We start from the raw sequence: 12,591 nt of genomic DNA on the forward strand, positions 1-12,591 counted from the left end.
ACAAGACTCTCTTGGACACAATGTTCGTCCTCTGCAAGCACACACATTTATCCAATTAGGATGTAGAGAAACAGCGGGCCCACAGACAGCAAAGGAGAGTGAAATGAGATTTGTTGTCGGCTGATTAAATATTAATTTCAGCTATTTTGGCAGATATAACTCTCAACATGGTGAGGAAAAATGAAAGCGGGAAAGAGAATCGCCTCAAAGGTTTTGTTGATGGGACAAGAAAAGGCTTTTAGAAAGTCAACAGGACGTTGAGCTTAGTCCTCATGTCTGCTGGTCAAAGCTGAGCTAAAATGAGGGCAGAACATTAACCAAAATAGACAAGAAGACACCTTCTCATATGTAAAGACAAAAACACGCTTCCAGTCATTATTTTATATTGGAATCTAAAACCGGGATTGCAAACTCCAGTTCTCCAGAGCCGATGTCCTGCATGTGTCCCTGCTTTGACACAGCGAAATTAATGGCTAAAGCACCTCCTCAGTTAGTCATAACTTCTGCAGAAGCCGTGTAGCAAGTCATTTATTCGATTAAGGACAGGTCGAGCACAGAAACCTAGACATCCCTTTCTTGCTCATTCTAGAGGATCTTAATCTGTTCGCAGACCAGAACGTATGTAAAGTTTCTTTAGAGAGATCTTGTTCTGTCCCGGGGTCTCCTCCCAGAAAACCTCTAAAAAAGGTCTTGCCCAGTAGGCATACTAATCAGACACCCGAACCGACTCAACTAATAAAACTTGAACTGCAGAGGAGCAGTAGCTCTACTTCAACCTTCCCCTGGATGATGGAGATCTTCACCCTTTCTCTAAGGGTTAGTCAGGGACCCGACATGATCATGACCAACCATGGGTGAACGTTGGTATGTAGACGGACTAATAATGTGAGAGTTTTGGTGTTTGGATCAGCTCTTTCTTCACCATTACAGAGTGGAGCAATGTACTAGAAACAATCTCCAAATGGTTATGCATCTCTCACTGCATTCTACCATCACCGTTGAGCAAACCCGAATGATCAATCAACTCCTGATGGCTTGAAGATGCCAACAGAAACATCATGTGTTCCATCCAATTGCTTCATCCAAACAGCACAGGGAAGAATCTCAACTTTGTACCAAGAATACAGACACAACTCTTGCTTTGGTTTTAACAAAAAAAATAAATAACGGATGTCACTTAAACGCATCTCTGGTACCCATAATCCTGCTGAAAACATTGCCTAGGGTGACACATTCGTAAGCCTTCTCCAGACCCATAAAACACATGTTGTCTGGAAAACCAAACTCCAAAAACCTCCTCAGCAACCTTGAATTAGTTTTAGATGGTGAATTATTTCTTGGATGGCTGTTACTCTGACTTACTGCAACCAGGGCTTCTCCAAAGGAATTTCCCCTTGTTTCTTCAAACAGAAATTGATCTGACTGCTGTCTGCTGCAAGTAGGACAGAGTGCTCTTAAGTGCTAAACAGAAACCAAGCTCCATACCTTCAACTGTCCTGGGACCCTTGACATTTTAACTTTTTATTGCAAATTTCAGTTCTGATACAGATTGTCAAAAATTTGACCAGATTGTGTCTTTTGGGAGGAATTTTTCTTTTATATTTTTTTCTTCCACAGTTAAAATACCCATTAACAAATTAAACAGAGCAGTCTGTGCAGTCTTCTGCAATTTTGTTTTAATTGACACATTCAAAATGAATAATTTAAAGACCATGCCATTGCAATTAATTTCCTTCATTCCATTTTTTTAATCTGTTCAAAATGTCATGTTTGTCTTCTACAGGACCAGCTTTCCCTGCCAAAAAAACCAAACCATTCTTATATGGGTACACATCACAAGATGGAAAAAATTGACAACTAAAACTCACAAATGAGGCATTAAAAATTCTGAAAATGTGTGAATATTTCCCATTCAAATTAATAATTAAATATACAAACATTCATGTTTGGAGAAAATATGTCAATACATTTATGGTAATCTTTAAAACAGCATTTATATCCAGCTTAGGCTTGTAATGGCCATGCATTTTCGTAAATAATGATTTCCGGTTAAATGGTACAGAGTATTTAATGCTAGTTTCAACTCGGACTCCAAAACTAGGTGCTTAAACACAAAACCTCATTGTCTCGCATAACATTTCTGTTTAGAGGGGCGAAGCAAAAAAAACAAGCTGCCCATTTAAGTTTATTGTCTTTATTAAAGAAGCAAACAAATAAAATACAAAGACCAAATATCACTGATAGCAACATACGCTTGACTTGTAATGCATGCTGTACTTTAAGGCAGATACACCTCGGAGAGTGAAAGGTAAACTCGCATGCCGACAAACTGTTTTGTACTTCGAGACCGAAAAGCAAAAGGCAATAACTTTTAAACTCCGATTTATTCACTTAATATCTATCAGATAAGAGCTGACTGAACCACTGCTGCAATACACTATCAGAGGTATCATACTTTCTAATAAATCCCACATCTATCTACAATTTAGTCTTTTTTCCAGTGCTCGTTTAAGAAGTTTAAAATTAATATAAAAACACTGCATCTTTATAAAAAGTAATACAAAACTGAAAAAAAAAACATACATTTCCAGAAGAACAGTGGTAACACTTGAGAACCTATTTCAGTAGGATTTACACTTTGCAAGTCAGAGTTATTCATTCCAATTACACAACAAAAGTATGTAAATAATTTAAATAACAGATATTAAACTACCCATAATCTACATTACTTAATAAAATGTATTTTCTCTTCCCACAGACCAAATGTTTACAGCCACAGGAAGCTTTTGCAGAAGGTTTTTGAGGCTGTGTACCTGCAGATTCCTACTGAGGCAAATCAGACCTCTTGCTGTTACAACTTAAGACAGTGTTGCTCTTCAAACAGGAAAGAAAATGTAAGTTTTACATAGATCAGCATTGTTAGCCTTCTGCCTCTGTTCTCCAGTGATTTTGACTTAATTTCATGAGCATTTCAGCAGAACTCAACAGATTATTCATCTAATTCAATGATGCTACGGTTACATTATTTTCAGGATTTGTCCGTTTTTCTGTGCTATCAAAACAAAAAGGTGACGACTGATCACAAAAACAAAACGGGAAAACCACAGGTTATAATAAGAATCCCTTTAGCTTGTAACACAAAAGAAAACAGAAAGTGAGTCTTATTACAGAAAATCATGGCATCCACAGAACAGGCTCAGTTAATTACAGCATTCAGCTGAAGGGATTCCCTCCATCAAACATCCAAGCTCCTCTGAAGTCTAACTGAATTACAACAAGCAAACACAGCCAATGCTTCTCATACAGTACTTACAGAGGTTCACTCTGTGTGGAGCATTTCTGAATATCTACAGCAGTTTCTCATTGCCATTATTTTACACCCCTGAGGAGTTTCAGGACCTGAGAAGCTCGTTTTACTCTGACACAGTTGCTAAAGGGTTCCTTCCTTTCTGACTGCGTTAACACTAAAGCTACATAACAAAAATATACGCGTTCCAACTTTTTTTTTCTTTTTGTGCTGATGAAAAGCAGATATGTCTGAAATGCTGGCGAATCTTAGGAATGTTACCAGTAAAACTGGATCCGATCTGGAATGAGGCCGTTTGGCAGCCGTTTAAAGTTGTTTTAAAGTAGAAAAAAGGAGCCTTGTTAAATCTGTTTGATACATTTGTCAATCTAGTTACCGTTTTAAGGTGTGGACTTCATTACAGAGAAAAAGATGAAGAATTAAACAATGACAAGGGCACTGGGGGTTAAAACAAGACCAAACTATTTTTACATTATTAAACTCCCTTAAAAACACCCACATCATAAATCTCAAATTATACTCAAAAAACATTTAAATCCATATCTGTACATATCAGTACAGCCAAAACCTTTTGACTAGTCACTAAATGAAGTTTATTTTCCCAGGAGCCGCTAATGAAGACCCAAAGAGATGAAAATAACCATCACCACTCTGCTCTCTCTTCTCCTTATTAACATTTAAATGTGAAGCATAAAGACATGTAAATACTTTCTAACACTGCAATCACACAAGTGTAAATAACTCTTCCAAGGCCTTGACAAAAGGATTATATAAATGTAAGTTTAATTACTTTAGGGTGAAAGATATATAAGAATTCTCGATCTTTAAATGGCTCGAGTGGCTCATGTAAACATTAAAAATGCCCCATCTCTGTTGTTTGCAGTGTGCTCTAAACCCAGCTTCAAATACTGCTATAATTCTAAATATAGATTTGTGTGTTAAAGTAGTTTATGTGCTTCTACTGATCCTCAGGTCACTCTTTAGATTCACAAGGAAGAAATGTCTAATAAGGCAACACTGGACAAATAAACAGTTCAGACATAAAGTTGCAACATAAATTTGACCGAAGTGCTGAGATTCACAGAGGGATGCAGACGATGCTGTTATGGAAAAGAAACAGAGGTAAATGGTGGGCTAATACTAACCGACATTATCATTGCAGTCGCACATTTTCCTAAAATTGTGCGGCTTTAAGTCAAAACATAGATGTTTAGTTTGGATCCGTTAAGTTAAATGCATCAGTAGCAACACCCTACAACATAAACAATGAGCCCGCACCAGCTGCACTTAAAAAAATTATTTTTAGGGAGGAGAAGGCAACATCATCACCATCATTATCCAGGCATTAAGCATAATGTGAAAAAACAGCAACAAAAACTTGAAATCTTACTGCCTCCTTCTGTAAAACTTTTTGCAGTTTGTCTCTTTAAAGCAACAAATCAGTGGAAACAAAACCAGTCGTGTTACGAGGCACAAAATGAGGGTTTTAGCGTTTCCTAGGTAGAATATAACCACCGACCTTTACATTCAGAGCTGAGGGTAAAAATTACAAACATGTACCGAATTAAAGAAACTAAAGGTTTCATTAACTATCTGGGTAAATACACACATGTTAAGGGGATAAAAAGAAACTCCTTTAAGGCCTTTAAATCTCCTTTCCACTCAGCATTAAATTTGTAATGGCTGTTTGTGAAGGCCTCAATCTGGTTTGGATCCAAATTAAACTTTGACATGTAAACGAATCAACTTGTGTCCCAAGGGAGGCCGTCATGTGCTGATAACTTAAAACTTCTCTGTTCTGCTTATTGAAGTTTTTTTTTTTTTGCAAAAAGAAAGTTATTTGATCTATTTCTTGGTTTTCACAGTCTGGAGTAGGAACACTAAAACATTTAGCAGCAACTATTTTCTCCAGCACAGAGAGAAAACCCTCAATACAAGTACCCACTGAGAAAACATATAAAAAGAAACTTTTAAGGAAACTGATGGTCTGAGAAAAGTTATTGTCACTTCAGACAAAAACGTGCAAGCTCGAAATAAACCTGGCAGATACAGATCAGCTGCAAATATAGATTTTTTAAAAATGTTTTTTAAATCAGCTCTCTTCTCTTAAACTGAATAAGCTCTAAAAGAGGGCAGATTCTCTCAAATCAAACAAACCCTCTGTCTAACAGGGTAACTCTTTGGAAACTTGCTTGACATCAAGTTCCACATCCAAAGATCCGCCTCTTCCATCAGTTCCCAGATGTCACATCCAGCTGCATTAAATCATGTCCAGCTATTAGGATGAGACATTTGTTAAGACAGCAGTTAAAAATAAGAGAAACTATCCTGTTGTATTCGTCCTGTAAAGAGGTCTGCGGGTGCCTCTCAGAAGTTCTGCTGAAGTCGCTTTTTGGCCGCGATGGCGTCGAGGATGGGCTGCCGCTTGGCCTGGTAACGCTGATGGATCTCTTCGATCTCCTGCTCCATCTGAGGATCCAGGGAAGAGAGTCTCACCCGCAGCTCCTCCACGGACCACGTGCTGACCTGCACAAAGAAAAATCAAACACATTGATTCTTTTATTATCCTTCGACACCAACTTTTATTTAACAAACTGTTAAACACTGGAAACTACTAGAAACGGTTACTAGAAAATATTTAATTTTTCAAAAAAAACTGACACGTTATTGATTTTATTAATCATTTGTAATTCAGAAGCAACATCTTAAGGAAAGACTTCTTTGTAAGATGCTCTGTTCTTGTTAGAATATTTCTGATCCTGTCTCTCACTGCGCCGTCCATTTATAACCAGGATGACTTTATTCGGTTGGCATTTAAGATGAGAGTTAAATGCAAGGTTTATAATCTAAAACACTTAAATTGGTCAAACCCAAGTTGTATTATTCTATTCTGAGCAAAGCATAATCAAAACACAGTTTGGGGTTCAATATTTACTGCTAGTTCTTACATTAAAGTCACCCTGGGTGGGATCTTTCTTCAAAACAGGAGTACTTACAGAGGTCGACCTGGCTTGAAGTATTTTAAACTGATAACAGCATTTAAAAAAAAAAAAAAAGTTTGAAACGTCTCCTCTCTTTCTGAGAGCAAAGAAGTGGTGATTGTGTTTTTCTCAAACTAATAACCTGTGTTATGTATTAATGAAGACTACAAAACCTTTTCCACAACCTCATAACATCTAACACACAACATCTTGGTGTACCTATTTTAGTGGCTTTTTCAGAGGTGACATCTATTGACATGTATTTACCGTCTTTTGCTCTGTTGTAGTTCTGTGATCGGGAACGGTGCCTCCTTCATCATTACCCAGGAGGTTTCCCATCTTTGTTTTTACCAGCAGCACATCGCTCTCAAGCTATTTATTAGCTACGATCGATAGAGCTAAAATTACACAGATGTCCTAGTCCACCACACAGAGTCCGATGAACAGAAGCTGGAAGGTCCTGCAACTCGACGACATTAGGGTTTGTGATTTAAAGGTCACTGAGGGGTCAGTACCTGCGTAAAAGTTACTAACAGCACTCATGTAGGTATCATTAGTGCGATACTGCAATTATATGCTTTCAAAATTAAGCAGAATATTGTTACATTCATGAACATGTCACCAAGCAAACAATTCATTTTTCACCCTGAAAATATTCAGGCTGTTTAATCTTTTAATTTCTACACAGATACAAATTTGATAGTTAACCCTAATATAACAGGGCAGCATAATTTCAAGCTGGAAAAGAAAACCTGCCTCTGCTTTTTAATAACCTGGTGCATGCATTACATATCGACTCAAAGCCTCGTTAAACAGATTACATTGAACTGATCTTAAATAATTAAATACTTGGAAGTTAAGTCTTAACTGAATCAAGTAGAAAAACACTCCTGGAAAATGCATTCTCTGTTACTATAGATGTGCTCATAAATTATTTCTGCAGGCCGCTCCAAGTATTCTAACACTGCTTTAAATAGGACATAATTATGTCAAAATAAGACTAGGATGAATAATACATAAGAATATATGCAACGAAGATTGGTTGCAAACGCTGTATTTCATTAAAAATTGAAATAGTTAAAAAATATTTTACTTGTTTTATTAATTACTGAAATACAACATAATATTCAACACCAAATACAACTACCCTGATGAATAAATGATCTGAAGTGTTTAAATTACTTTGAGTTTTATAAGTTGATATTCCTGATATTCACTCTTCTGTCAGAAAAATTACAAACAACTTTGTTCTCACTGAGACTTATGTTTAAAGGGATGATCTGAGGCAGCAGGGGGACGGTGAAAGTTGAAGAATAAAAATAGATGTAAAGAGGACCAAATGGAGTGAGCGACTGGTTCTTCTACAGCTGCCTCCCATGAAATATTCAGGTTAGAACGTTCAAACCACATATTCTGTGCTGCATTGTCACATCACTCAATCCGCTAAAGCAAAAACCAACTCAGAAGCCCACAGAGCAAGATATTGCAGATATAAGATAAAGTACGATATACTACTGCTACACATCTTAATACTACAATCACAGGATGATCAGTCTAATAGGTGAAAAACAGACAACCCCTCTCAACCAGAAACATCTACATTTAGCTTTAAAACATTTAAAGATCTGTATGTAAAATAAATAATGCAGTTTTATACTAGTGATCCAACTACAGTAACAGATCTTCTAATGTTGTAAAAATGCTCCATTTATGCTTCCATAAGGTTTGGAAATGCAGACACAAATCTGTTTGTTTTTTCAAGATGACATAAGCTGTAAAAATAAAGACAAACATCTGTTTATGTCTTCAGGGTTCTGGTTTAAAAAAAAAAAAAAAATGTATTGTTATCTCATCGTTCACATAAAATGTGGAAAAGTTTTATCATTTAATGTCAGATTTGTTTTGTAAAATCCAACAAAAATGCCATAAAAGTTTAAACTAACAATACTTTTTTTCCTCATTAAAGTTAAATACGCCTCTTCACCTTCAATCCTTTCCAACTCTTTAAACAGTGTTTTTAAATCTGAACAGAATCACTTTTTATAAGTATACTAAGCATGTATCAGTATATGGTATTATAGTTTAACAAACTCACAGGAACTTTATACAATCTTACTTCTCCTACAGTTTAAAGCTTTTTAACAAGAAACCTGAGAGCCTGCAGGAGTGAGAGTCTCTCTGGCTGTATGGAGCCCAGAGAAGGTCTCTCCCTCCTCAACCTTGCAGCAGGCTGTCAGTCGGCTGGCTGAAGAAAAGCAAGGCAAGTATAGGAGCCTAATAAAAAAAGAATAATGGCAAAAACATGAACAGTAAAGGCTTGAATGCTACAGGAGTGGATGAGTCACTCTTTTTAAAAGGGAACACAGTTTTGAAATGACAGTTGGTATCAAGTTTCAGGAGTCAGTGAATCTCTAAAGTCCAATACTTAGAGCAGGTTCCCTACTGGGCCACAGTGGATCAGGATAACTGTTTAACATCAGGATGTTGAACTCCTGATGATTTTGAACAAAGCAGAATCGACACAATAAGCTTGTCACCATAAGAACTATGACTACATTTAGCAGGTGATTATTTGCTACAACAATTTAGATGTCTTTACTGTAATTTGTAAAATAAAGGATTAAAGTTTAAAAAAATCGAATTCAAACTGACTTTCATGTTTTAACCGACACTGGCTTATTAAATTTGGTAGTACCGTATTTTCCGCACTATTAGGCGCACCGGATTATAAGGCGCATAGAATAGAAGCTACTGCAGTCAAACGTTTGACTGGGGTTGCGTTATGCATCCACTAGATGGAGCTGTGCTAAAGAGAATGTCAACAAAACAGTCAGATAAGTCAGTCAGTCAAACTTTATTAATACACTACAAACCAGCGTTCTGATAACTCCATTCACTCTCATGGTAAGGTCTCCTCTACATAGAATTCTATTGAATAGAGCCAACCGCACGTTAGGAATGCATTGGAGTCTATGAAGATGAAGTTGAAATCAAACGTTAGTTAAAACGTGAAAGGGAACTTTTCCCTGATTCAGTAAACACGTAAAAGAAACAGTTTGATGCACTAAATCAAACGTTAGTACTGTTAACCTTTCCTGTTTCTGTCCCCTGACCGTAGTCTGATGACACAGGGGAGACGCTTTCTCCAGGGCCGAAGTTACTAGTTTCCTCGGGGTTAACTCCCTCACTCATACGTTGCTGAGTTGAGCATGAAGAAACAGCATCAAAACACTGAGTTGTTGACGAGATTCGGGGTTCTTTTTAATGACTTTGCAGCACGTAAAAACACAGGGCTTACAGACTCATACACCGCTGCTCCGGTCGCCGTCTCTACCCACCCCACACACAATAATACCGACGTCACTCCTTCACTCTTGATTCTCAGCTGCGGCAGCACACAGCGCCACCTCTGTCCGGAGGAGTAATGTCAACATCTTCCATACACACACACGAAACATACACCCCACACACTGAGCTTCTAATCACATATAGTTCAGGCAATTCCTGCAACAGTACATTCAAATGTTATACACACACAAGTGGTGTTGGACTAGGAGTAAGCACAGTACAGGTGTTTACCGCTATTACTTCGGCGACGCCCCTGACTACGGTAGCCGTATTGCTGCAAGCGGTGCGGCTTTGTAGTTTACCAGTCGTACTGAAACATTTTGACAGAGCGCCGTGTACAACCAGTATGGATCAACCAATTAACCAATTGATCCATATATAAAGCGCTCCAGATTACAAGGCGCACTGTCATTTTTTGAAAAAATTAAAGGTTTTTAAGTGCACCTTATAGTGCGGAAAATACGGTAAATTTAATTTTAGTAGTTTCGACTGAATTTTTGAATTAAAAATCCATGTTATGAACACATTCAGCAGATTTAGTTGTTTTATCTTTATCTCCTGTTACGGAGCACATTAGCCATACATGAAATTATTTTAGCAGTTGTAGTAAAAAAAAAAAACTGCTTTTCCTTTTTTAAATCAAAGCAATTAAGTTGAATAACTTTTTTTTAAATACAGCACAACATAAAACAAGCATTGCCGGCCCAATGCTGAACAGAATTCCACAATTAAGAATTTAATAAAACGTATATCGCAAAACAAATTCTAGAAAAGGAATGAGGTAAAATCTAAATAATAGAGCCCAAATATTCTTCATGTAAATATGTTTTTTTGGTCAGTGATATATGGTGGTAAATTATGACTCTGAACTTCAGAAGAGAAGCCATTATAATATTGCCAGGATCATAGTAATGTGACAAGATTTTTATTTTTATTTTTCCAACAGGCTCATTGCTTTCCTCTGAATGCAGTGGAGACGAGACAGCGTGAATAACAATTATAATAAAAAAAAAACATGTTGGGCCTTACTCAGGATTCTGCATTATGATTTAAAAAAAAATAACAATTGTAAATATTTGCTTTAAAAATTTAAAATCTTGACCTAATAAAACTTAGACTGTGCTCTATGTTTTTGTCTAACCTGTTTGGTTTGATGCCACTGTACAGTGAAACTGTGGTAGTTATGCTTAAGTTAATCATCTCAGACTGTCATACCAAGCCTAACTGGTACATTTCCAGACTCTATTCAGTCTCGTGTAATAAGAGACTGCTTAAAAAACATCCAAAGAATTTATTAAGCAACAGTGTTTATGTGCAAGATGTTTTTGCAGCAACTGCAAATAAATAAATCTATCTTGGTATTTTTTTTCATTCAGTCAACAGAAACTTTGACTTGCGAGTTTATCAACAAAACATTTTTATATCAACATGATCCACTGGTCTGTTGAAAACCGGGCTGTCAGGAGTAAAATGATCCTCTCACTAACGGTGCAACAACAGTAAATCTGACAATAGGTGATACAGTGCATCTACAGGTCCTTCTCAAAATATTAGCATATTGTGATAAAGTTCATTATTTTCCATAATGTCATGATGAAAATTTAACATTCATATATTTTAGATTCATTGCACACTAACTGAAATATTTCAGGTCTTTTATTGTCTTAATACGGATGATTTTGGCATACAGCTCATGAAAACCCAAAATTCCTATCTCACAAAATTAGCATATTTCATCCGACCAATAAAAGAAAAGTGTTTTTAATACAAAAAACGTCAACCTTCAAATAATCATGTACAGTTATGCACTCAATACTTGGTTGGGAATCCTTTGGCAGAAATGACTGCTTCAATGCGGCGTGGCATGGAGGCAATCAGCCTGTGGCACTGCTGAGGTCTTATGGAGGCCCAGGATGCTTCGATAGCGGCCTTTAGCTCATCCAGAGTGTTAGGTCTTGAGTCTCTCAACGTTCTCTTCACAATATCCCACAGATTCTCTATGGGGTTCAGGTCAGGAGAGTTGGCAGGCCAATTGAGCACAGTGATACCATGGTCAGTAAACCATTTACCAGTGGTTTTGGCACTGTGAGCAGGTGCCAGGTCGTGCTGAAAAATGAAATCTTCATCTCCATAAAGCTTTTCAGCAGATGGAAGCATGAAGTGCTCCAAAATCTCCTGATAGCTAGCTGCATTGACCCTGCCCTTGATAAAACACAGTGGACCAACACCAGCAGCTGACACGGCACCCCAGACCATCACTGACTGTGGGTACTTGACACTGGACTTCTGGCATTTCCTTCTCCCCAGCCTTCCTCCAGACTCTGGCACCTTGATTTCCGAATGACATGCAGAATTTGCTTTCATCCGAAAAAAGTACTTTGGACCACTGTGCAACAGTCTATTGCTGCTTCTCTGTAGCCCAGGTCAGGCGCTTCTGCCGCTGTTTCTGGTTCAAAAGTGGCTTGACCTGGGGAATGCGGCACCTGTAGCCCATTTCCTGCACACGCCTGTGCACGGTGGCTCTGGATGTTTCTACTCCAGACTCAGTCCACTGCTTCCGCTGGTCCCCCAAGGTCTGGAATCGGCCCTTCTCCACAATCTTCCTCAGGGTCCGGTCACCTCTTCTCGTTGTGCAGCGTTTTCTGCCACACTTTTTCCTTCCCACAGACTTCCCACTGAGGTGCCTTGATACAGCACTCTGGGAACAGCCTATTCGTTCAGAAATTTCTTTCTGTGTCTTACCCTCTTGCTTGAGGGTGTCAATAGTGGCCTTCTGGACAGCAGTCAGGTCGGCAGTCTTACCCATGATTGGGGTTTTGAGTGATGAACCAGGCTGGGAGTTTTAAAGGCCTCAGGAATCTTTTGCAGGTGTTTAGAGTTAACTCGTTGATTCAGATGATTAGGTTCATAGCTCGTTTAGAGACCCTTTTAATGATATGCTAATTTTGTGAGATA

General features: G+C 37.8%; 1 protein-coding gene across 3 annotated transcripts in view; it reads right to left on the reverse strand.

Annotated features, from left to right (window-relative positions):
- Positions 1–2,178: 2,178 nt before the first annotated feature.
- Positions 2,179–12,591, reverse strand: part of LOC124857302 (serine/threonine-protein kinase 4-like) — a 37,559-nt gene continuing 27,146 nt past the window's right edge. For all 3 annotated transcript variants that reach the window (XM_047348516.1, XM_047348518.1, XM_047348517.1), the window contains one exon: positions 2,179–5,833. In XM_047348516.1, the coding sequence (XP_047204472.1) occupies positions 5,675–5,833 (159 nt within the window). In that variant the 3' untranslated portion in view covers positions 2,179–5,674. The remainder of the gene's footprint in view (positions 5,834–12,591) is intronic.

Source organism: Girardinichthys multiradiatus, chromosome 20, assembly GCF_021462225.1.
Source record: "Girardinichthys multiradiatus isolate DD_20200921_A chromosome 20, DD_fGirMul_XY1, whole genome shotgun sequence".
Lineage (NCBI taxonomy): Eukaryota > Metazoa > Chordata > Actinopteri > Cyprinodontiformes > Goodeidae > Girardinichthys > Girardinichthys multiradiatus.